This window comes from Saccopteryx bilineata, chromosome 4, assembly GCF_036850765.1.
Source record: "Saccopteryx bilineata isolate mSacBil1 chromosome 4, mSacBil1_pri_phased_curated, whole genome shotgun sequence".
Lineage (NCBI taxonomy): Eukaryota > Metazoa > Chordata > Mammalia > Chiroptera > Emballonuridae > Saccopteryx > Saccopteryx bilineata.
The window spans coordinates 68818999-68845718 of NC_089493.1; the positions used below are offsets into that span (position 1 = coordinate 68818999).

At 42.5% G+C, this 26720-nt stretch overlaps 1 protein-coding gene across 2 annotated transcripts; it reads left to right on the forward strand.

The window, feature by feature from the left end:
* Positions 1-4196: 4196 nt before the first annotated feature.
* Positions 4197-24135, forward strand: LYSMD2 (LysM domain containing 2). Of its 2 annotated transcripts, none has more exons than XM_066273898.1 (3): positions 4197-5840; positions 21883-22214; positions 23598-24135. In XM_066273898.1, exons 1-3 carry the CDS (start codon positions 5565-5567, stop codon positions 23638-23640), a joined length of 651 nt encoding a protein of 216 aa, XP_066129995.1. In that variant the 5' UTR covers positions 4197-5564; the 3' UTR covers positions 23641-24135. The 2 variants fall into 2 exon arrangements, with proteins under 2 accessions (XP_066129995.1, XP_066129996.1); XM_066273899.1 differs by lacking the exon at positions 4197-5840 and adding an exon at positions 5956-6084.
* The last annotated feature ends 2585 nt before the right edge of the window (positions 24136-26720 follow it).

Below are 26720 nucleotides of genomic sequence, written 5' to 3' on the forward strand. Positions count from 1 at the left end.
GCTGGGAATTGAACCTGGGACTTCCACACACCAGGCTGACGTTCAACCACTGAGCCAAGCGGCCAGGGCTAACCTTTGTATTTTTAATGTTGGAACTTAATGGAGCCTGACCGGTGATGGTGCAGGGGATAGAGTGTCACGGGTTCAAAACCTGGGCTTGCCTGGTCAAGGCACATATGGGAGCTGATGCTTCCTTTTCCCTTCTGCCCCCCCCTTAAAATGAATAAATAAAAAAATCTTTAAAAAAAGGTGAAAATTTAAAATTGAAACAGACATCCTAGAGTTGGAAGGGACCTTGAAGATGATCTTGTCTAGTCTTTTCTTCATGCAGATAAGGAAGCTGATACATCAATAGTAAAAGTCACTTGGTAGAAAGTGAAAAATTCTGTGTGGTAGTTATAAAGAAGTGTTTTTGTTTTCACCATGGTAAGTGTAGCATACTTCATTAGAAACATGTAGTAGATAGGTTTTCTTGCTTTTAAGCAGAGAGTTGCTTGACTACTCAACATTCATTCCACCCTCTTCTTCTTCACAGGAGCCAGTACAAGTGTTCACCCAGTAGGGAAGGTGACCCTATTACCATCTCAGAGGTATACTCCTAAATCATGGGCAAGGGGACTGGCTAGTGAGAGATTAGAGGTGGGAATGTGACCTCATTCTGGCCTGGGAGACTGAGGAGAGGCCTGCTGAAGGCCTTCAAGGAAAGGTTTTCTTGCTTTTAAGCAGAGAGAGATACAGGGAAATATGCCACCATCTCCACTGGATGCTTTTGCATATAGCTGTCTCATCTGATACTGTAATAGCCATCCTAGAACCATCAAGGGATCTAGCCTTAGGACGAAGTCAACACACTGGTGATGGCAGAGTAAAGAGATAGAATGAACCTGGGTCTGTGATGTTGTTGTTGAGTCAGTAAGTCAATCAGCCCTGATCTGCCCTACTTCTGGATTTCTTGTTATGTGAGATAATAAATATCCTTATTGTTGAGTCAACTTGAGATGGAGTTTTCTGTTACTTGAAGCTGAAAGCATCCTAAGTGTTACAGATGAAATGTGAAAGTAAGTTCTTTGGGTAGACTGAAAGACTGCTTCCCAGAGTTGATAAAAAACAAATAAGAACCACAACCCACAGGCAAAAGATGGGGATATTATCATGTAATAGAGAGAGATATGGGTTTTAACATTAGTCAGACCTGGGTTTGAACCCAGACATTTACTGCTTGCTTGACTGTGACCAAGTCTCTTTAACCTCTCTATGCCCATTTTCTTCATCTCTAGACTGGGTATAATAATATTATACTTACCATATAGAGTCAGTACACAGATTCAGTTAGATAAATTGTGTCAAGTATGCTACAAAGAATATGGTAAGCACTACAGCATTGGTGACCATGTTGATGAACCATGAATTAAGTCATATTTATAGTGTAATTGGCAGCAAGCATCTAAAAGTGAATCACTATATCATGTTAAATGATGTCACAGTAATGCAATCAGCATAAAACCAAAATTGAAGAAGGAAAAATAAATATACAAAAAATTCAATATAAGACACAAAATGTAGATAGTAACTTTTATTTTTTGGATTAGGGAGAAATCAATATAAGAGTCACAGGAAGACTAGATATTTGGAAACAGCCTAGGTATCTAGGGGGATACAACTCACAAAGAACCCTAACTATAAAATATCAACAAAGTATTAGTTCAAGCTGATTATTTTCTTAGATTTAGAGAAAACTCCAGTGAAGATCACAAAAAGGAATTACGGAGAAAATTCTGAGAACCGTGTAGGATTTATTTCAGAATGTTTTATAATTGTTTTGGGTATGTTTTATGACCCAGGATTTATTATGACTAGAGAAATTGAAAATAACTAGAGGCAGCTTAGAAATTAGCCTAATAAAGAAATGGGATGGCTTTTGAGTCTCTATACATGTTTGGTGGTAACTTCTTCCTGCACTTTTACAGAGGCCTTGGTCATTTCTTTAAAGGAATTAAGTGACCATTACCTGGACTTTTTCCTACTTGGCTCATTTTCTGCCCCTTAACTTTATTTAGATACATACTGTTCTGTCTTTTGGTAATCTCTGACTCCTCAAAATCACTTTCCTGGTCTCTTATTTAGGCCTGTCTCCCCCTTCCTTTTAATTTAGCATTTCCTTAATTATACTAATTCTGAGGGGGGAAAAGGGGTTCCATGGTCAAATGAATTTGGGAATTAAGGTGTCAAGCAAAATTTAATAGCTTACTTTACAGTAGGACTTCTAGAGCCTTCAGTATTCTTATATGCATTGTGAATCTCCAAAAGGAAAATAAAGCTTGCAATGTTTTACTGAATAGATGCAGTTGTGTACAAAAACCAACTCTGTCTTTGTGTTCTGGCTCATACTGTGATCTTTGTGTTCTGGCTTATGCTGTGATCTTTAACCACCCTTACTGTCCTATGTAAGCATATCTAAAAAGTCTTCTAGTTGATGATTATCTGTGTTCCATACAATGTAGCCATAAATATGTTTGTTAGTAATTGCCAGAATAGCATCAAAACCAACCTAAATATATTATATTAAACTGGTGATAGAATTGATTATAAATTATTCTCTATCATAAGACCACCAGGAGGTATGGCCCCTGGTGCATACTGCATTCTCTGTCCCTTTGTCTTGTCAATCATCAGTACTTGAGTTATATTGTTAAAAATATATATATATATCAATATATATTTATATATATGGCCTGTTTGGTGGCACAGTGGATAGAGTGTTGACCTGGGATGCTGAGGTCCCTGGTTCAAAACCCTGAGGTCACTGGCTTGAGGCACAGGATCATCAATATGATCCCGAAGTCGCTGACTTGAGCTCAAAGGTTGCTGTCCTGAAGCCCTGGGTCGCTGGCTTGAGCAAGGTGTTGCTGGCTCATCTTGAGTGCCCTGTCAAGTCAAGTAAGTCATGTATGAAAAGCAATCAATAGATAACTAAAGTAAAGCTACTATGAGTTGATGCTTCTCACTTTCTCCTCTCTCTTTTTTCTTTCTCTTTCCTTTTTTCCTTCCTTCTTTTCTTTCTTTCTTTCTCTCTTTCTCCCCACCTCTCCTTTTCTTTCTAAAAAAATGTACTGTAATAGGGGTCTGTTAGAGGAGAATAATTTGTACAGAAATGCTGGGTCTGTCTGCTATAACCCTACATTCTTGTATATAAAAATATATTGTACAAATAAATTCTATTATATTTTATGGAGTTGTCTGCATTGTTCTTCAATCTGAAAATACCTTATAATAGCTGCAGAGGCTATTATACCTTTGCCCCACTGTTGGACATTATCCAATTAATTGATCATGAAACACTTTCCAAAGAATACCTAATGACACATCATATAAATAAGTTCATTAATCTTCAAATAAAAACATCAAAGTTCGCCTGACCAGGCGGTGGCCAGTGAATAGAGCATTGGACTGGGATGCTGAGGATCCAGGTTCAAGACCCCGAGGTTGCCAGCTTGAGCACGGGCTCATCTGGTTTGAGCAAAAGCTCACCAGCTTGGACCCAAGGTCGCTGGCTCAAGCAAGGGGTTACTCGGTCTGCTGAAGGCTCGTGGTCAAGGCACATATGAGAAAGCAATCAATGAACAATTAAGGTGTCACAATGAAAAACTGATGATTGATGCTTCTCACCTCTCCATTCCTGTCTGTCTGTCCCTGTCTATCCCTCTCTCTGACTCTCTCTCTGTCTCTGTAAAACAAACAAATAAACAAACAAAATCCAAGTTCTTCAGTAAACTTTTCCTTAGTGGAAGACATGTTATATGCTATCTCACTACTAATTTGTAAACTCTTAAGGCAATTTCTTCTATTTTCTTGAAGTATTACCTTATCTAATCTATATATCGAAACTCTGGGGTTCTCTTAGGTCCTGAGATGGGCTCCCTGAGTACCACCCGAGAGTTGTATGGAAGATCCTTGCTAATTTAGTTTTCATGATCTTTTTACTACACCTCAAGTCAACTAGTTTTGAAGCTTAATTCAAGGCTTTAAGCTAGACACTGCTGAGTTAAAAAGATGACTAAGATCTAGTTACACCTTCCAGGAGCATTATAGAGGCGATAAGACAAGTATATGACACAAAACACAAGTTAAATGCTAAACAAGAGGTACAAACCACCTTGGGATTCAATGGAAAAACCATAATTGAGTAGTAGGGAAAGGGCACAGGTGAGATGGATCGGAAACTTTCATGACGAATGTATCATTTGGGGTAAGCCTTAATTTAAAAAAATGTACACAGAGAACATTGGAATAATAGCATTAGAAGTGGAGGGTATAGTAAATGCAAGGCATGAAGATAGAAAGAGGGGCAAGTCCATGTGTGTTTGGCAGGAGCATATGGAGTGTACAGGATGAGCTGTAGGTTGGTGATGACCAGAGCATGGAAAATAAAAATGTAAAGAATAGCTCGAATGCCACTGAGAATTATGTTAATTCTGACCACAGGGAGCCACTGAAGAACTTTTGCTTGGTAGGGTGATGTGGGGACGACTTGCTCCTTTCCCATCCTTTACTCTGTTTCCTGAGTTCTAGGGCATTTGTCTCTGTCCAGCACTGGAACACAAGGAGACTTCAGCCAATGAAACAAACTTCCAGTCTCCTAACCTGCCTCTGTGTGGAATACTATCGCGTGCCAGAATATTGAGGAGAGTGTGTTCAAGATGAAGGATACAGATAAGAGGTCATTGGTAGATTTGATGATAATACTTTGGGGAAGTTATGATTTCAGTATTAAAGAGGAAAGCAAACCAATGAAAAAAAATGTGTGCAGATAGTAAATTTTAAGCACTGAGCCGGTAAAATAGACACTACCTAGTCAGACTTTAAGGCAGCCCAGGACTAAAATTGGTACTGGTGTGCAAAGACAGGTGAAACCCAAACAACTGGAGGTCTTAGAAGCACTCTCCTCCTGGTGTAATGTTGAAAGGACCGGACCGTCCAGGTTGTTGACATGGCATGGAGAGGATATTTGTTTAATGGAGTTAAGGTTTTCTGAAATATACTTAGAGGTCACCAGGTAATCGAGTGGGGAGAGGGAAGTAACGTTGGCATGGAGAGAGCCTGAGATCTGAGAAAGCTAGCGCCTGCTGGGGAATCAATGAAGGGGGCAGAGCAAAGCTTGGGTTCTTTGCTCTGGTCAGGGCAGGGCTCTAACCAGGCTCAGTCGGCCTGGCGCAGGTTCCAGATGGGGCCGAGGACACCTAAGGATTGGCCGCTCAGAGCTCGGTTTCTTCGCACCGCAGGGCCTCCCGAGGCCCGGCGGGAAGGGTGGAGCGCAGCAGTCGGCAGGGCGCTGCGGGAGCTGGTTTCACCCTTCCCCCCGCAGGTGCGCCGAGGGGAGGCGGGACGCGGGGGGGGGGGGGCGCCCGCCATGCCAGGCCTGCATCTTCCCGCCGCCGCATCCACCCGCCGCCCCCACAGCACCGCCAGCCGCAGCCTCAGTGAAGAGGAAGCAGGGGCGGCCGCGGCAGAGGCGGAGGCACCGCCCTCTTGGCCCGCTTCCCGACCCGGCGGCCTCCGCAGGACCCATGGCGGATTCCTCGCCCGCGCTGGCTCTGCTCCGGGAAGGCGGCCCCCGCGCGCCCCGACCCTCGGCCCCCTTGTCGCCGCCGCCATCGTGCACGGGCTCCGAGCCGGAGGAGGCCGAGCTGTCGCTGAGTCTGGCCCGCACCAAGACCCGCTCGTACGGCAGCACCGCCAGCGTGCGGGCGCCGCTGGGCGCCGGCGTCGTGGAGCGCCTAGTGGAGCACCGGGTCCGCGCGGGCGACACGCTGCAGGGCATCGCGCTCAAGTACGGAGTCACGGTGAGCACCGCGCCGGCCGCAGCGATGGTGGTGCGGGAGCAGCGGGAGGAGGGAGGAGGAGGGAGAGGAGGAGGAAGACAGGCTCGGGGCGGGGCATACGAGTAGTGGGGGTCGAGGAGGCTGCCATCTGTCCCCCGAAGGCTCGGCCTCAAGCGCTGGCCCTGTGCGCGCTGCCGGCAGCAGCAATGGTTCCCAAAGCTGGCCCTGTAGCCAGAGGGGCGGGCCGCCCAGGCTTCCTCCCCAGGTAGGTGCATCGGGTTCTCAAACTCGGACCAGATCTGTCGCGTGAGGAGGGCCAAAGAGGACCGGCGCTTTGGCATCACCGTCAACCAGGGTCACCCGATTTCTAGTTTCATTTATACCACCGCTTACATAGTTCGTTACGTAAAGCTGAACTGTCCTGTGGACTTGGGCAAAGAATTTTGTTTTCTGGTGTAAACAAGCACTGTGATGAGTCACGAACGGTAGTTGTTCCCGCAGGATGCCCTGGTTTTATCGATTATGCTTCTTTATTTAGAAGTGAAATTACACCCCCGGCAACTGTGAATGTGACACCTGTCGCTAAGCAGCAGCCAAGACCTGTGGTCTAGGTGAGCTGGAGAGCTGTGTTTATTATAAATTTATAAGTGTGTGTGTCTTGGGCATATTCCATTACACTTCTGGGAAGAACATGGAAACCTGAGGGAACATATTGTTTCATTAAAATTACTTATAATTAACTCTGAGCTATGTGATGGCCTTTTTGCATTTGAGTTCTGTATCAGTTTTCAATGTTCTTTCCTGAAGCACTTTAGTCAGTGATGGGAAGAAAGGTGATCTTACCTATATCTTTCTCTTAAAGTGAAACTCTTTCTGGCCTTTCACTGAAGTACAGAAACTGAGTACTCGCTTTTGCACATTCAAGCTGGTATGTGTTTACCAAGCAGGTCCTTCCATCATTTAAACATTTTGAGAGCAGGGATCCTGCTCTGCCTGTGTGTACTAAAATTTTCATAGTCCCATTGTACCCTCTTGGGAGTTTCTAAATGTGAACTTAAAACTATTATTCTAATGTGCATTAATGGGGCCTGGTTTGGGTCAAAGCCAGAGGAAAGCAGAGTTGGCAAATAAGAGTAACTATCTTCTGCTGAATGCCTGCTGTGTGCCAGGCATTGCATTTGTCCTGTCCCATCTTGTTCTTATTCAATTTGATTTTCATAATAAGCCTTGAGATAGGTGCAATTAATCTCCTCTTTACAGATGAGATGCTGGATGAGAGGTAAGGATGTTCCAAGTATGCTTATTCACTGAGACTAGCTTGAATCCGCACAGTGCTAAAGCATTTGCTTTTCTCTGGGTATTACTTCTGATTTCCATACATATTTTTATCCTAGTTTTATCAAGGTCTCTCTTAACATCTCAGTGACTGAAGAAGGATCGTCTTTTCTGTCTGGTACCTACGGTCTTACCTATTAGGCCAGGATGACTGCACCCTAGGAATTTATGATATCCAGAAAAGTGATATTTTTCTGGTCACTACCCACATCAATCTCTCTGCCACCCACCTTCCTCCATGGTTTCACTTGAGTTACTTAGAGCTTCTAAACATCTGCTCACTGCAGGTCTCCACCTTAGATCAAATGCTTTCTAACTTATGCTTTTTGTTAATATATTTCTTGTTGTTCATAACCCTATCACCCCTTTCTGTTAAAGTATAAATCAGATTTTTCATTACTTTTATAAAGACTTGATTTTAAAATGTTAAGCTCAAGTATAATGAATTGAGGATTATAATCTATAGCCACGAATAGTCTGTTACAGGGTTTCTCAATTCCAGCACTATTGATATTACAGACTGTATTTATAAATATTTTATGTTGTTGGGGGTAAGGAAGCTGTTCCATGCATTGTAGGATGTTTAGCAGCATCTCTGACCTCTGCCTATAGATGTCAGTAGTCCCCCACCCCCATCCACACATTGCCAAATGTTTTCTGGGAAGAAACTCACTCTTGTTTGAACACTACTGGTTTATGACATATATATGTCATAAACTATATAGTTGATTAAATTTTTAGAGACTCATCCACTGATTATGTAGAACCAGCGAAAGGGATAATACTGTAACAGTAAAGTGATATTCTTTTGGATTAAAAAGCAGTGGTACATATATACAATGGAATACTATGGGGCTATGAAAAAGAAGGAAATATTACCTTTTGCAACAATATGAAGGGACCTGGAAACTATTATGTTGAGTGAAATAAGCCAGGCAGAGAAAGAAAAATATCATATTACCTCACTCATTTGAGGAATCCAAGGAATAATGAGAACTGAGGAATGGAATTGAGACAGAGTAGGGATCAAAGGGACCAGAGGAAAAGAGGACAGAGGGAAAGGGGATGATAGGATGGGATAAACCTGAACGGAAGGGGGGAGGGCGCAGTAGGGAGGAGGGCAAGGAGATGTTGAAGGGAATAGGGGGGAGGGGGATGCATTTGGGGTGACCCTAGAATCTATGTAAACACAATTAATTAAATAAAAAATTTATAGTGAAAAAAGTGATATTCTTTAATTACTATCAGTAGATATTAAATGGATTCACTCATTGTAAATTGAGATTTTAGGTGGATGCTAAAAAAGCAGTAAAGTTTTCATCTTTCACTGAGCAGAAAGAATTTGAGTAAGTTTCTAATATTGACCACCAAGATCATCAATACTGTATATTCAAACTATTGTAAAGAAGTAGGTGGTAAGGTGTTGGAGATTTAGAGACCCAAGGCATTGCTCCTGGAATTTAAGAGTAAGCCCTCCCCCCCCCCCCCCCGACACACATACAAAATAGTGATCCTAGGCAAACATTTGATTTGAACATTTCATGTCTGGCAAGAGCAGAGCACAGCTCCACGATCTTACTCAGTAGAGCAGGAACTCTCTGGGAAGCCTGTCTGCCAATGTCAGCTCCCCAGCCACCCAGCTGGGAGCCCAAGCAGGACCTCAGTCCCTCCATGGGGGAGACTGGTAAAAGCCTAGTATTTTCAGTATAAGAAGGTTCTCTGCCCTGGCTGGATAGTTCAGTTGGTTAGAGCATTGTCCCAAAGTGCAGAGGTTGCCGGTTCAATCCCTGGTCAGGGCCCATACAGGAACAGATTGCTGTTCTTCTCTCTCGTTCTCTCCCTCCCTTCCACTCTCACTAAAATCAATAAGTAATTTTTTTTAAAGTGGTTCTCAGAACAGAGCCTCTGACATGAAGCAAAGATGGAGATGTGGTTGCCAATCCTGGATTATTAGGGAAAAAACTTGGAAACTGGTTCTCTGAAGTAGAACTCAGTGGCTAGCAATGTACATCCGAGATGTGAAAACAGGTGTGTTCCTCAAACTTGCCTGGGAAGGAAAATGCCCTGGGACAGTCTAAAAAGAAAGGTTCTAGTTGACCATGAACATACTGGATCAAAATATCCAGAAAAAGGACCCAGGCATCATGTTTTATATGCGTGGCCTGTTTGCTTTCTTTTGTGAAGGACGGTCCCTTTTAGGGGCCTTTGCATTTGCTGTTCCATCTGTCTAGAATACTCTTTTTCTGAGAGCTGCATGCAGGGCCCCATTCATGGGTGTGTGACCTGTGCAGTCAGAGAGGCCCCATGCTTCCAAGAGCCCTGCACTTGGTTTAATGCTCTGCTGTTAACATCTTGAAATGTTTAATAATTTATGAACAAGAGCCCCATACTTTCACTTTTCACTGGACCCTATAAATCATGTAGCTGGTCTTGGCTGTGCAACTTCCTCCCTCGTTGCCTTCAAATCTTTGCTTAAATGGCTCCTCCATGAGATCTTTCTGACTACTATGTCAGATTGCAACCCTCCATCCCTTCCTGCCCCATTTTCCTGACAGTATTTATCACTCATCTAATTTTTCTTTTCTTTTCTTTTTTTTCCAGTTTCTATGTTTCTGGGGATACATTAGTGAATAAATAAAAACCCATGCCCTCATGGAGCTAATATTTTAGTCAGTGGAGACAGTAAGTAAACAACATATGTTATATTTCAGATATTGATAAGCAAAAAAGAAAAGAAAAAAAATATTAAGCAGAGAAAGGAGATTGGAAGGGCTGGTGGAGGTGGCTGCTGGCTGCAATTTAAAATAGTATGACCGTGCCTAACCTGTGGTGGTGCAGTGGATGGGGCTTCAACTGGGAGTGCTGGGGTCACTGGTTCGAAGCCCAGGGCTTGCCCTGTGAGACACTTACAAGAAGCAACCATTACGAGTTGAGGCTTTCCACTTCTCCCTCCTTTTTCTCTCTCCTGTCAAAATAAAATATAAAATAAAATAATAAATAAGATAAAATAAAAATAATAAAATGCCATGGCAGACCTCACTGAGGAGGTGAAGGAGGAAGCCACACAGATATCTGAACACTCTAGGCAGAAGGAACAGCGAGTGGTGCAAAGGCCCTGAGGTGGGAATATGATTGATGAGTTTCAGGATTAGTTTGGCTGGTGCTCAGAATGCAACAGGGTATCTTTGGACTAGATCACTTAGGACCTTGAAGGCAATTGTAAGAACTTTGGCTTTTTCTCTGAAAGTGTTGAGAAGCATCAGAAAAGTTTGAGCAGAAGAGTGACATGATCTAACTTATGCATTAAAATAAGGTGACCAATCGTCCTACTTTAGGGAGGACAGTCCTTCTTTTGTAAGTTCCATCCTCCCTTGAAAAGTGTGCTCCTACATGTCCTCCTTTCTGATATTGGAAGACTAATCTGTAAATGTCCGTATTTGATCGATGCAGAGTCGACCCATTGCGTGTGAAGTGATGTATTTGTATCTAAATGAGTACTTTTTTCTTACAATTATTATTAAAAATTAATAGACATGTAAGCATAATTACAATATAAAATATTACAAATGTTTTTATTATGCATTTATCATATTATAGTGTATTATTGTTACAATGAATAAAATGTTTCTTTTATTTACGATATCATTTTCTTCTATTTATTTTTGTCTTACTTTTCATTGTAAAAAAGTTTGTCACCTTAATTAAAAGGATCAGTCTGGCTGCTGCTTTGAGAATAGCCTGGATGTGAGGTAACAGTTGGGGTGAGGGTAGCAGAGGTGGGGGCGGTAAGTGCCAAGGCAGGGAGACCAGATAGGACGGAGGCTTTGCAATAATGTAGGTGAGAGCATTGTAGTGTGGACCAAAGCAGTAGGGAACGAAGTGGTGGAAATGGTTGGATTCTAGGTGATTTGTTGCTATACATTTTCTGCTTTTCTGTTTACTGTTTCATTTGAGCATCTCTGCTTCAGAGATGGGCCAAGGGATCCAGGAGACTTCTTTGTAGGAAAGAAAACTGTGGACGTTTAATAAGCTGGCCAGGTATGACTCCTGATAGACACTAGTTCTTCTGCCAGTGACTTAGAAAATATCTTTACGTTTCTTTCCATCGTCCCCTTAAAGTCATTCATAGTTACTAATGACTGACATTCATTATTTTTTTAACCAGCTTTTGTGGGGCCTGGTTTGTCTGAGACCTTGTGCCAGCTGCTGAAGCTACAAGATAATATATGCTGTCCTCTTTTCAATCATAGTGAGTTTATCAGCGATTGTTTTCTCTCAGCCTAGAGCTACTTGAGAAGCCAGGTTGCTTGTGTGGTTTATCTCTGTATATTCAGTCTAGCCTAAGTCTGGCACATGGTGGGCCTTACTCATATGTGTGGATTTAATTTACAGGAAAGCCTGACTGGTATGAAGTCACTAGGCCCTGGAGTTGAGCAAATGCTTAAAGATAGGGACCAGAGTGCATGTTACGTGAGGGGGTGCAGCCTGCTTGACTTGAACTGTAAAGTCTGATGTGAGGCCAGCTCCCTACCCTGCAGACAGGAGGCACTTGGTGCCTCTTTCCTCCCCTGCCCCCCCCCCCCCCCCCCCCCGAGCACTGGGTCTTTATCTTGAATTATATGTGGATTTAGAATTGAGCATCTTTATCAGAGTAAGAGGCATTTGAGAAAGTGGGTCTGGGAAACTGAAACTCTTTGGAGTGAGTTGAGAAACTATTGAAGTTCAGACCTCAGACATGAACTTGCTTGGGCTGGAATTTCCCTGGCTGTGCTTATCTCTACTGAGACATGAAGTCCCCTTACCTAACCTGGGTTTACCTATGGCTTTGCAGTGATCCTACTCTTAGTTGGAGGCAAGCCTCTGGAGGGAAGTAACCAGCTTCATACAGCCACTGAACTGTTTGGAAACCCTGGAAAAAACGTTCCCAGAACAGTACAGAAACTGAAAGTGGGTAGGAGGTAGTGAGGGGATGGACCTATTATTTGCATAAACATTTTCTTCGTCTCTTAGCTTTCCCCTGGCAAGTTGCCAGTCCTCTGCCCTCTCCAGAGGCCTTATTACTTCAATGCCCTCAGTCACTTCCTGTCTCATTTTATTAGCAGAGTCTTCTCTTTCTCCTCCAATGAGCTGCTACGCCCAGTCATTTCTTAACACTTCCTCTAACAGAAATCACCACGCTGAGAAAAGGTGAAATGATGGTCATTTTAGAAGGAACAGTGTTGGGAGTTAGAAATGTAAATGTATGTAAATCTTTCCTGTTTATAACTTTAGCCCCTGCTGCTGTTAGAAATTGTTGATCCTTGCTGGTCAAAAGAAAGAGAACCATAAATGAATAGTGCCACTTGTAGTGAAAGGCATGGTAAAGCAGCTTTTGGGACTTTGGGGTTTTAATAGATTCTCTTGTATTCTTTTTTTTAAAAAAAAACAGCCTTATTGAGGAATAATTTACATAGCACAAAATTCACTCATCTTGCGTGTGCAATTCAAGGACTTTTAGTAAATTTACAGAGTTGTGCAACCATCACCAGAATCCATTTTTACACCAGTTCCATCACCCTGAAAAGATCCCTGTGCCTATTGGCCTTACTCCCTGTTTTCTTCTTCAGCCCAGGCAATCATGAATCTACTTTCTAAACATGTAGGTTTGCCTGACCTGTGGTGGTGCAGTGGATAAAGCCTTGACCTGGAACGCTGAGGTCGCCGGTTTGAAACCCTGGGCTTGCCTGGTCAAGGCACAAATGGGAGTTGATGCTTCCTGCTCCTCCCCACCTTCTCTCTCTTCTCTGAAATGAATAAATAAAATAAAAATAATTTAAAAAAATAAACATATAGGTTTGCCTTTTTTGGATGTTTCTTGTACACGGAATGCCATGTATTCTTCTGCAGTAGCATGGAGAAGATATAAATTCTCCTCCCCATTAGCACAGGTCAGTGGATGAGTCTGGTTGCCACCAAAACCTAGAATTTAACAAGAGACAGTGGGTTGGTGAACCTAGCACTTACTAGAAAATGACCTGAGAGAATCCTATAATATTTAACTCTGCTTTCTTTTCTATAAAATGATAATCAAATGAGAGTTGTATGTAAATGAAAATAATCTGCAAGCCACACATTTACATAGTGCTATCTATGTAAATGTTAGTTATTCTGTATCCTGAAATGTCTTTGGAAGGGTGTGTCATTTTTAAGAAATGGAGAGTGTTAATCTAAAAACAAAAAGGCCTTTCAAAATGAGAGGCGACATGCATTTACTTGAGATCAATAAGAATATCTATTATATTTGGGAAACATTAGGCCCTAATAATGTTTCAATTAGGAGACAGAAGCAGTGGGTATTTATTTATGAGAACCGGAAGAGGAACACTAATGTCAGTAGGAGGAAGGTATTCTATTGATGCAGAAAATCTAACATAGTGATGTTAGTCTAAAAAAGTTATAGACTTTTAGTCCAGTGGTCATCAGTCCAGTAGTCATAATAATCATAATAACTGCTTTCTTGTTATCTTTGCAAACGGTGTTTTAGGAAACAACATTGCTTTAGGCTCAGTCCAAAGGTTATTTGGCCCTGTTTTGAACATTCTAAGGTTTGAGACATACGATATGCACAGCAGTTTCTCTGGCATGGCAGTCCCCAGCTCCACTTTAAAGTGGCCCTATGCATATCACTGTTTACAACAGGAAGAAAAAGAAATTGTGAATGTGGCATTCACCACTAGGCAGGTGGACTGATGACGCCTACCAGAGTTGCTTTTGGGGAGAGAGTTCTTGGCTATGCTCAGCAGCTGCTGATAAGCTACCTTTTGTGGGGGAAATCCATAGTAAATTCACCTTTACCAAATGCATTCACAGGAGAGTCATTTTAAATAAACTGTTGTTAAGTTGTTGATAGCACTCATTCTACCTAATTTCATCATGGCCGATCTTGTGACCATCCTGTTAGCTCTCAATTATCCCATAATCTGTTTCTTGATGACCAGACAGTAAACTTTATTGAGTCATGCTATTCAATCCTTATGAGAAAAGTGTTTTGAAATGAAGGCATTTGATTGCTAGACCTCACCCCTACTCATCTGCCCCCAAGAAAACAGAGGCTAGTTCTGTGTCACCTTGAAAAGGTCATACTTTCTATTCCCTGCATTGATTGAGTATTAGAGAATGTTGAGCCTAGAGCAGGTGAGACAGCTATAGAGGTTTCCAGGTCTTTCCGTGAATTGGGTCATGATTTGTCTTCATTTTTGTTTAAGTGAGAGGAGGGGAGATAGTGAGACAGACTCCCCCGCATGTGCCCTCACTGGGATCCACCTGGCACATACACACCCCCCCCCCCCCCTTGCTGTCTGCTGCCAGTGCTCGGTCTGCTTGGACCAACTGAGCTAATCCTCAGTGTCTGGGGCCAACACTCAGACCAACTGAGCCACTGGCTGAGAGTGGTGAAGAGAGAGAGAAGGGAGAGAGGAAAGGGAAGAGAAGCAGATGGTTGATTTTCATGTGTGCCCTCACTGGGAATTGAACCCAGGACGTCCGCAATGGCTTTTCATCGTTTTACGTGAGGTGAAATTCCCAGGACATTAGACCAATCTGAGCTCGGATAAAAGTATAAAATGTGCTACTGCCGTGTCCTCCATAACTGGGCCTCCTTGTTTCCACTGATGCTGATCCATTTTCCACAAAGCTGCTGGAGTGATCTTACCTAGGATCAGATCATGTCACTCCTTTCCTTCACCATCCAATGGCTTTCCAGCACTTTTAAAAGAAAATCCAAATTCCTTACTTTAGCATCCACGGCCCTGCATGGCCTGCAGTGTGTTGTTCACCAGCACTTCAGCCACACTAGTTTTTCCTGCTCTGGGGCATTTGCAGTTATTCTTTCTGGCTGGAATCCCCCCCCCCCTGCATTTTGTAGGGCTGGTTTTATTCCTTCGCTTCACTATAGGTAACAGAGTTTAGAGCCTATGTAGTTGGTTCAAGTCCCTGCTTGTAAAGGAGAACAAGTTAAGATCAAATTAATTACCTTTGAAAACAAACAAGGTCACACCTCAGGGCAGTGACAACATACACTTATTCATCCAGGCTTGTTTATATGAAATTAAAATTTTTTTTTTTTACTTTGTGGGAGAAATATTTTTTATTGGGAGAAATTATTACTTTTTTCTCATTTGGTGAATATATGTTAGGATCTGCTCTTACCTGTTGCTTTCTCACTTTTAACCAAATTTAATGATAATAGTTGCTAACATTTTTGAGTGTTTCCTGTGTGGCCTGCATGCATTGCTCTAAATGCCTTATATGAATTAAATTATTTAATCCTCATAATGATCATTTTGTGTGTGAGGTACTATTATCCTTACTTTACAGGAAGGAAAACAGACATAGAGAATGGTTAGAAAGTAGCAAAGCCAGGATTTAAAACCAGGACGTGTGTTCCCAGCACCTATGTTTCTAAGACTCATTTACCCTTTTCATCTTCAGACTCAAAACTGCCCCTCCTTAGATTGGTTCCTACCTTGATGCTAACTATGTTGGATAACTCTAATGTACTTGATGTTGGTATCTCATGTGTCATTTTAGAATCTAGATATAAAGGTCAATATGGACCTTAAATGCTTGCTGACAATGTTGAGATGATGCCAGTGCAGTCCCCAACATAAAGAAGATTATGGATTAAAGAGGCGATTCTGCCTGACCAGGCAGTGGCGCAATGGATAGAGCATCAGATTGGGATGTGGAGGACCCAGGTTCAAGACCCCGAGGTCGCCAGCTTGAGCGCAGGTTCATCTGGTTTGAGCAAGGCTCACCAGCTTGAGCCCAAGGTTGCTGGCTTGAGCAAGGGGTCACTCACTATGCTATAGCCCCAGGTCAAGTCACATATGAGAAAGCAATCAATGAACAACTAAGGAGCCGCAATGAAAAATTGATGTTTCTCATCTCTCTCCCTTCCTGTCTGTCTGTCCCTATCTGTCCCTCTCTCTGATTCTCTGTCTCTGTCACACAAATAAAAAAGGATAAATCCCTACTCTTTAAAAAAAAAAAAGGCGATTCAATCTGTGAACCAATTGTACAAAACACGCACAAGAGCCAGAGGAGCCCTGCCCTTTGATCCCTGTGGACTCCTTGACCATACCCCCTCCCCAGCCTTTGACTTGGTCATCTTCTTATGCTCCCTGTAATTGTGTCCTTGCTTGGCTGTGAATGATGGATGTATCAGGCAGAATACAGATAGTGGACTCAGAGGGTGTGGCCAAGAGAGTTTAATAAGGGTACATTTACAGATGCATGAGCAGGGTTAAGGAAACCAACCTTAGAATGGTGAAGCATCTGAGACTGACAACAGTAGGGACATACTCTCCCTAGGTCCGAAGGCCAGAGGAAGGAACAGTGTACCAGACACCAATGGACGAGGGGCTGCCTGGCAGGAACTCTGCCACAGAGGGATGCAGCTACCAGAGTCAGGTTGTGGTTGCTCTGCTGGGGCCTTCCTTTGGAACACCAACTGGAATTCCAAGAAAAAGGGGGCCTGGGTAGTGCTGTGAAAAGGTCAGCCTTCTGGGGTTCAGAACAGGCTCAAGAAGAGTAAGAAATATTTGGGAGGTCAGAGTGGGTATAGAGAATAATCAACACAACAGATAACTTACTCTCCCTTTCTGACTAGTTCTCTGGGTTCATCTATTACGCCTTTTCCTCTGACCTGTATCCATCCATCCACCCAGGAATTCAGTTTACGGATTCCCAGCTCTGCCTCAGTGGTCAGATCCTGGTGTTTCTGACTATTTCTGTCTTCCATCATGATTCCCAGACTATTAGCAATTGTAGGTCCCTGCTAATAAACATTTCAAAGGGCACTGGATGAATGAGGGCTCTTTCATTGGCAAACGACAGAAAACCTAACTCAAATTGGCCTAAACAAAAAAACAAAAAACAAAATGGCATTTATTGGCTAATGGAGCCAAAAGATCCTTGGGTATTCCAGCTTCAGGCTTTCATGCAGAGATCTGATTGCTCTCCTCCAAGATGGCCTCCTTGTCAGGTTCCAGGAAGTGAGAAGGATGATTGCTGGCAGCCCTAGGACCATCTCCTTCTAGCAGAAAAAATAAAGGAGCTTTCCCCTGCCAGACCCAGCATCTGTGAATTGTTCGAAGATGGGACTGTGACCTATCATGAAAGCCAAGGCACTGTGACGCACCAAAGGGCAGGAATGAGTCACGTGCTCACCCTGGAGCCAGGGGAGAAGTCAGTGTCATTGGCTAGAGAGATGGAGGAGGTGGATACTAAGTGGTAAATACAAGGGATACTAAAGGCAGATTAGACTATATGGGAACCTGCTGTAGATCAAGTATTCAAGTTATTCAACTCTCAAATCTAAGCCTAAACTAGACCAGAGATACTTAGGATTTTTAGATTTTAATTTTATCTCTAAAATGCAACAGCCCATTCTCCTTCTTTCTTTCTCACTCTTGCCTTCTCACTTTTAACTAAAAACTAGAACACAAAAGACCACCCACCCTTTACAAAAGATACTTTTTTTTTTTCAATCTTTCTGAAGCTGGAAACGGGGAGAGACAGTCAGACTCCCGCATGCGCCCGACCGGGATCCACTCGGCACACCCACCAGGGGGCGACACTCTGCGTCGCTCTGCCTTGACCAGAGCCACTCTAGCGTCTGGGGCAGAGGCCAAGGAGCCATCCCCAGCGCCCGGGCCATCCTTGCTCCAATGGAGCCTCGCTGCGGGAGGGGAAGAGAGAGACAGAGAGGAAGGAGAGGGCGAGGGGTGGAGAAGCAGATGGCTGCTTCTCCTGTGTGCCCTGGCCGGGAATCGAACCCGGGACCCCTGCACGCCAGTCCGACGCTCTACCACTGAGCCAACCGGCCAGGGCCCAAAAGATACTTTAATGTAATGTCTTTAAAAGAAAAAAAAGGCAGCCTGACCAGGCTGTGGTGCAGTGGATAGAGCGTTGGACTGGGATGCTGAGGACCCAGGTTCGAGACCCCAACGTTGCCAGCTTGAGTGTGGGCTCATCTGGTTTCAGCCAAAGCTCACCAGCTTGGACCCAAGGTCTCTGGCTTGAGCAAGAGGTTACTCGGTCTGCTGAAGGCCCGCTGTCAAGGTACATATGAGAAGGCAATCAATGAACAACTAAGGTGTTGCAATGAAAAACTGATGATTGATGCTTCTCACCTCTCTGTTCCTGTCTGCCTGTCCCTGTCTATCCCTCTCTCTTACTCTCTCTGTCTCTGTAAAAAAAAAAAGAAAGAAAAAAAGGCAGCTATAAATGTACTATTTGTGTGTATTCAGCTTATAGTAAAAAAACAGGAGGAACAGAATCCATTTATTTAACTAATTTTTTTTCAGGCTCTTTGAAGTAGAAATCTTTTTCACTCAATCAGTTTGGCATTAAAGGAACTTTGTAATTTGTTTCCATTAGTCATGCACTTTAATTTTGGTGTTGTATAGACCTCAGAGTCAGATGAAAATTCTGGCTCATGCATTTAAAGGGCCATATGCACTTGGCCCTGTTGTAAGGTACCAAAAAGCTGGAAATTGATATTGATATTCTGGGAGGAAAAGTAAGGCTTTCCTATTAGGCTTTCCTGTCCTGTCCCTCCTTTAGGGAGGGGAGGGAGAAGAATGTAGAAGTTTATGGCTTGCAAGAAGAATGGGTCATTCAGTTTTAAATCTAAAATAAAGGTTAACCTAGAAACAACTTCTCTTTTGGTAGGAGGCAGAATTTACATACCACCTTGCATTGATTGTAGTTCCTCCCTCTTCCTGGAATCTTGAGGGTAAAATACCTCTAGGCTAGTGAGGGAAGATGAACCCTGAAAGATTTGTAAACATCTTCCATAGTGTTACCTTGAAAGTCTTAATGTTTCTGTGTATCCCCTAAACAAATGTTGCCTGCTTGTACCGTGAAGTCATACTCTTCCCCGCCCGTGTGTGATCAAAGGGTATATAAGCAGCTCCTGAGCTATTTTTGGGACTGCACGATTTGAGTCTGATGCCCTGTGTCAGCCATATGCGTGCGGCATATTTGGTAAATCTCCTCTGATAAAACTCTTCAAAATTCATCTGGACTGGGTGTCTCTACATGAACTCGATGAAATGAGGTACAGTGCCTTTCTGAATCTGGGGTGCGGTACTTCATAACAGCCCAATCAGTCATCTCTTGTGTGCCTTTATTTCTTCACTGGGAATGGAGAGGAGTAAGTACCATCCACTGCCAGGCGCTCTGCTAAAAAGTCTCTATCTCTATTCTGTCTCTATCTCTATCTATCATCTATCTATCTATCTATCTATCTATCTATCTATCTATCTATCTATCTATCTATCTATCTATCTATCTACTTATCCAACTATCTTCCCTGGCTCGGTAGCTCAGCTGGTTAAAGCATCATCCTTATACATCAAGGTTGCCGGTTCAATCCCTGATCAGGGCACATGCAAGAGTCAATCAGTGGATGTATAAATAAGTGGAACAACAAATCAATGTTTCTCTTTCTCCCTTCCTCTCTCTCTCTCTCTGAAATCAATCAATAAATAAAATTTTTAAAATCTGTCATCTATCTACCTATCTATCTATCTATCTATCTATCTATCTATCTATCTATCACCTATCTCCTCTCTGCAAGTATGTGTATAAATTCTCATTTAATCCTTCCGATACCCTGTGAAGAGTAGATGATACCTATTTTACATGAGGAAACAGGCTCAATGAAAGAAATGACAAACTCATGTTCACATATATTCTTGTTGGTGGAGCTGGGAGTTGAAACCAAGTCTGTCAGATTCCCAAGCCTATGTGTGTAACTATTGTACCAAACTGTCTGAGTTACCTACCTTACAAGAAAGAGTTGTGGTGACAAAATAGATGGTTAAGTGAATGTAAACAGCCTAGCATGGTGTGAGTCCCAGGCTAGTTGGGTGGAGAAGTCTGCAGATACCTTATAGCAGTGGTTCCCAACCTTTTTTGGGCCATGGACCGGTTTAATGTCAGAAAATATTTTCACAGACTGGCCTTTAGGGTGGGATGGATAAATGTATCACGTGACCGAGACAAGCGTCAAGAGTGAGTCTTAGATGGATGTAACAGAGGGAATCTGGTCATTTTTAAAAAATAAAACATCATTCAGACTTAAATATAAATAAAATGGAAATAATGTTATTTATTCTTTCTCTGCGGACCGGTACAGGTCCATGGCCTGGGGTTGGGGACCACTGCATTATAGTATGGTGGGATGGACAAAAGAGTAGGCACTTCTACAAGGTGCTCAGTACCAGCATAGTTTGAATCCTGTGTTCACTTACCAGCAGTGGGGTCTTAGACATGCCACTTAACTCTCTTGACTCTCTGTTTCATTTGTAAAGAGGACAGGCTAATATCTAGATTGCAGAGCTTTTATGAAGGTTAAATCATGTGTTTATAAAAGGGAAATTCCATTTCCCCTTTCACCCCTCAGCTTCTATCCCCATTTCTGTGGTTTGCGGGAGGCAGTCACAGGATATGAAAGAGTTTGAGGGTATAGAAACCTGTAATAAATTCTAGCTTCTTCATCTGCCAGTTGTATCATGACTCCATGGGACATAACCTCTATGAACTTTGTTTCTTTTATTTGTGAAGTGGATCCGCAGGGTAAAAAAAAATGAGATATTGTATGTGAAGTGCTTCCCACCTCCTTTCCTTGCCTGTCTGATTTCTACCCGTTCTTCAAGGTCCATTTAAAGTTAAGAGACTCTAAATCAGAACTGCATCTTCTGTATGAGTCCTTTCTTAATGACTGCAGCCCTAGCCTACACCATTCTTCCAAAATCTCTTCGTACTTATCTCTGTACCACCTCCTACATCCATTAGGTTTACCAAATATAATTCAAGAGGCACAGGAAACACTCCCTAAGCAAAATAACAGCACTAGTAAGATTTTTAAAAATCAAATAATAGAAATGGTAAAATAAGGATGGAATTTATTAAATAAGTGCTAAAAATTCTCTCTCTCTCTCTCTCTCTCTCTCTATATATATATATATATATATATATTTATTTATTTATTTATTTTTGCACTTTTCTGAAGCTAGAAACCAGGAGAGACAGTCAGACAGAGTCCCACATGCGCCTGACCGGGATCCACCCGGCACGCCCACCAGGGGGCGATGCTCTGCCCACCAGGGGGCGATGCCCTGCCCCTCCGGGGCCTCGCCCTGCAGCGACCAGAGCCACTCTAGCACCTGGGGCAGAGGCCAAGGAGCCATCCCCAGCGCCCGGGCCATCTTTGCTCCAATGGAGCCTCGGCTGCGGGAGGGGAAGAGAGAGACAGAGAGGAAGGAGAGGGGGAGGGGTGGAGAAGCAAATGGGCGCTTCTCCTGTGTGCCCTGGCCGGGAATCGAACCCGGGACTTCTACACGCCAGGCCGATGCTCTACCACTGAGCCAACCGGCCAGGGCTAAAAATTCTATATATTTTTAAGGCTGCTTGGTAAAAGCTGCCTTGTAGGGCAACTAAGGTAATAGAGGGAAAACTAGTTTTTCTTTTTTTAAAATTGGGAGTCAGAATTTCTTCACATCTCTTGAAATAACTGGGGGTTTCTGGGGAGATGACAAAACCTGAATTAAGTATCTCAAATCCAGAGAAAGCATCACACACATTTTGCTCCTGAATATTTTTAGTTCTGTGTTGTGTAACAAATCCTACTTTCGGATTTATTTATATGTAATACTGTGTTTCCTCTTTTATATTTTAGATGGAGCAGATTAAAAGGGCAAATAAACTGTTTACCAATGATTGTATATTTCTGAAGAAAACGTTGAACATCCCAGTTATCTCAGAGAAGCCTTTGCTGTTTAATGGACTTAATTCAATTGATTCTCCAGAAAATGAAACTGTTGATGGCCATTTTTCTCATGAGGAAGAGCTGGTAGTGGCGGCAGAAGACCTGTCTCCTACCAGTCCTCAGACATCTGAGGTTCAGCCTGTGCCACCTGAAGAAGTGTCAGCCAGAGATTTCCTGCAGAGACTCGACTTGCAGATTAAGTTATCAACACAGGCAGCCAAGAAACTAAAAGAAGAGACCAGGTAAAAATATGTTAGTGAAACGTCAGAGGCTGAATAAATCACTCTTAAGATGTATTTCACTTGGCCAAATTTTCTTTCCTTTTCTGTCTATAAAAAACTATATTTTACTTCCAGAAAGGCATTTTTTATAAAGTCTATTCAAAGCCACTGTATTCTGCATAAGGCTTTATATGTTGTAATGCTTTGTCTCTGTGATTTATTATAAAAAGTTTTCTTCTTTGATTTAATAGTGTAACTGCCTAGCTAGCAATTCTAGATACCAGCCAAGTAGAGACATCTAGTTGACACCTTCAAAGGAAGCAGTGCCCTAGAGAATACTTTGTAAAATACTGATCCTTATAATATTTGTCAAGGACATTGCCCATTGGTTGTTCCCAGATGTTTCTTACATAAGATCTAGTGTGAGTTTTCTTCTTTGTTACTTAATTTGGTACTGGGGCAAACCTTCCTTTCTTGTATAGAATTAGTTTCCTTCTTCCTTTATGATTCCAAGAATGGCACAGTGTTTACTTTTTTGCCTTGACTACCAGAAAGGTTGTAACTAAAATTGATGCTTGGTTCAACCACAATAATATTTCTATGGTTAATATATTTGTATCCTTCTCTCTCCTTAGTCTCATTTTTTTTTTATTTGTTTGTTTTTTTAGTGAGAGAGAAGAGAGAGAGAGACAGAAAGGGAAAGAGATGAGAAGCATCAGCTCCTAGTTGTGTCACTTGGGTTGTTCATTGATTGCTTTCTCATATGTGCCTTGACAGGGGGCTCCAGCCGAGCCAGTGACTCCTTGCTCAAGACAGTGACCTTGGGCTCAAGCCAGCAACCTTTGGGTTCAAGCCAGTGACCATGGGATCATTTTGATGATCCCACGCTCAAGCTGGTGAGCCTGCACTTAAGGCAATGACCTTGGGGTTTCGAACCTGGGACCTCAGAGTCCCAGGATGATGTTCTATATACTGCACCACCACCAGTCAGGCTGTTTTTAGTCCTGATTTTTAATTTCTATTTTATTTAAATTACTATATGTACCCCTTTGTTGTAGACATTTCAAATTCTTTTGAGAAAAAGGTGAAATATTAAAAATATAAACAGTATAAATAATATAATTTATAATTTAATATAAATTTCATTGTCTTATTTAAATGTAATATACATAAATATGAATATATAGCAAGTACCATTCTTTCTTCCTATAACTGAGACACCAATAAAATGGAGTCAGTAAGGTAGACTTAAACAACTATTTGTATTTTGTGCAATAAGTTGACACATACCTGCACTTCTTTGGCAAGTGGATATTAAGTTGTATAAGCATATGTGTTAGTTTTCTGAATACAGTTTTTAAACAGTGGTTTATGCTATATTTCTTTTATTTTTTTTCTTTCCAGAGATGAAGACAATCCCTATGCACCTTCACTCTATCACAGTTAGATGATCAGGGGACATCATCTTCACCTAGATTAAGAGATGGTTGGGTCATAAAGAAACCAACAACTGAAGGTTCAAAAACATCCCTTTGGATTCTCAGAGTGTGCATCTTTAAGTCACAATTAAGTAGTTCCACCCACTGCTGTTGCATTGAAGTGATTCTTTCCCTCTGGCTTTCTGTCCCTCTGGCATTATGGCATGATAACAAAACTGTATCCTGAAGCTCATCACTTTTGTAGGTGATGGTAGTTTTTAGACTAGCTGACTGACATGCAGCAACGAAGACTACAGAGTCAAGCTAAAAACAATGTTTATCTCTTGAGAATTCCTAATTATGTGAAAAACATGGTTGCTGTTTAAGTGATGCCGATTTTGCTATGTGTTTATAATTAAGTGCGATATATATATTTCGATATGTATTACATATTGTGTATTAATATAAAGAACCAAATTTTGTCTGCTATTTTGTAAAAATAAACTACCAAAGCCTGAAAAAATAAACTATGTTTTTATATTTGGAGTCTCCAATATTTTTTTAACAAATGAGAAAAAATTGATTTTAAGTTATACATTTTTTTATTTTTTTATTTTATTTCATTTATTCATTTTAGAGAGGAGAGAGAGGGGAAGAGAGAGAGAGACAGGGGGGAGGAGCTGGAAGCATCAACTCCCATATGTGCCTTGACCAGGCAAGCCCAGGGTTTTGAACCGGCGACCTCAGCATTTCCAGGTTGACGCTTTATCCACTGCGCCACCACAGGTCAGGCCTTAAGTTATATTTTTGAAAGTGACAGATTTACCTTCACTTGTATGTTTTTTATTTTTATTTTTTATTTTAATGGGGTGACATCAATAAATCAGGGTACATACATTCAAAGAAAACATTTCCAGGTTATCTTGTCATTTAGTTCTGTTGCATACCCATCACCCGAAGAAAGGTCGTCCTCCGCCACCCTCCATCCAGTTCTCTCTGTACCCCTCCCCCTCCTCCTCTCCCTCCTTCCCTCCCCCCACCCCCCGTAACCACCACACTCCTGTCCATGCCTCTTAGTCTCGCTTTTATGTCCCACCAATGTATGGAATCCTGCAGTTCCTGTTTTTTTCTGATTCGCTTATTTCACCCCGCACAATGCTACCAAGACTCCACCATTCCGCTGTAAGTGATCCGATGTCATCATTTCTCCTAGCTGAATAGTATACCATGGTGTATATGTGCCCCATCTTCTTCATCCAGTCCTCTATTTTTTTTTACAGTGATTAAAAGCCTTTAAGAAAACTCTTGGCCAGGCCTGACCTGTGGTGGCGCAGTGGATAAAGCATCAACCTGGAACACTGAGGTCGCTGGTTTGAAACCCTGGGCTTGCCCGGTCAAGGCACATATGGGAGTTGATGCTTCCTGCTCCTCCCCCCTTCTCTCTCTCTCTCTCTCTCTCTCTCTTTTGCACTCTCCGCCCCCCCACCTCTCTAAAATAAATAATTAAAAAAAGAATGAACTATTGCCTAACCTGTGGTAGCGCAGTGGATAAAGCGTCGACCTGGAAATACTGAGGTCGCCGGTTTGAAACTCTGGGCTTGCCTGGTCAAGGCACATATGGGAGTTGATGCTTCCAGCTCCTCCCCCCTTCTCTCTCTTTCTCTTTCTCTCTCTCTCTCTCTCTTCTCTCTCTCTCCTCTCTAAAAATGAATAAAAATAAAAAAATAAAAAAAAAGAAAACTCTTGGCCAATACAGCAAGAATCCCTAAAAGAGTAGTGTCCTTAACATGTTCACCAAGTCCAAGTTGGCCCCATCACCATGCCAAATCCCTGAAAAATGCAACCCAACCACAGTTCAGTCTGTTAGGAGCTGTCACAGGGAGCAGGAGTCCAGGAAAGTTCCCCACAGGAAAAGTCCACATGGCACTGGAATTGTCACCATTCTATACTTTGCAGCTCACGTCCAAGTCCCAATGACTGCTGCTTCTAGCTGGTAATGATTCAGGTAGACTGGAAAAAGCCATTTGCAGCATGCGTGGATATGGATCTTCTGTTCTCCTCTGCCTGGAGAGTTGAGACCAAGTTGCTTTTCCCTGGAGCTCTGTGACTGTGGCCTGGTAAAGAGAACCTTGGGATACACTAAGCTGGGTGGCAAAGGTAAATTCATAATACAAGTTGGCAAAAGGAGGAAAGAGAGCTCTAAATTAGGAGTAGGTCCCAGCCTGAAATATGAGTGGGGCATTGAGGTAGGAGGGATAAAGGAAACACTATATTTTAAGCAAAGCAGCAGAAAATAGGACTATGAACACCCACAACAGAGATCTTTGAGGGAAGAATAAAAAACCTGACTATTCAGGCAAAACATAGTTAAGTGGCCCTTGTGTGACTGAGATCAGTTTACCTGCTTCTTGGAAGAAATACCCTAGGCTCGTCCACAGTGTCGTAGATGGGGCTGACGGCCCTGGGCACCTTCAGCCTTCAGTGGCAAACCCCAGCTTTCTGGGCAAGGTTAGGTCATAGGTGGCTGGAGCAGGGCTGGAAGAGACTGAACCCTCCCTTAGAGGAGCGAGGGAGAAACCCACCTTTCAGTGTCCCTGTTTCCTCACAGCAGAGGCGTGTAAGCCTGGCAGGCTTTAGCTCAATGACCTTCCTTTCCACTATCGAAGCATGTGGAAAGAGTAGATGGCATCTTATGAGACCCCTTTGGGGCGTTGGAGCCTTTAAGGGTGTATCCTAAAAGCTGGTAGTTCCCCTGATCTCTATTGGGCTTTTTCTGCCTCTAGGTATCTTAAAAGCCATTCTCAGAAGATCTCGCTGAGGAGTTTGAGGATCCCCATCCGCCTATATAAATCTTTTCCATATATCTGGAGCTATTTGGAAAAAAGACAGAACAGTGTTATTAGCTAGATCTAATAAAGAAGGTAGTAGTTTGCAGGCGAAAAACATTTGGTGTCTCCTGTTCATCAGCATTCAAAAGAAATGTAAATTTTTTTTTTTAAGTAAAAAGCATGATATGGTAGACCCGTCGGAGTCATTGGCCTGGTGTGCAGGATTCCCGGGTTCGATTCCTGGCCAGAGCACACAGGAAAAGCGCCCATCTACCTCTCCA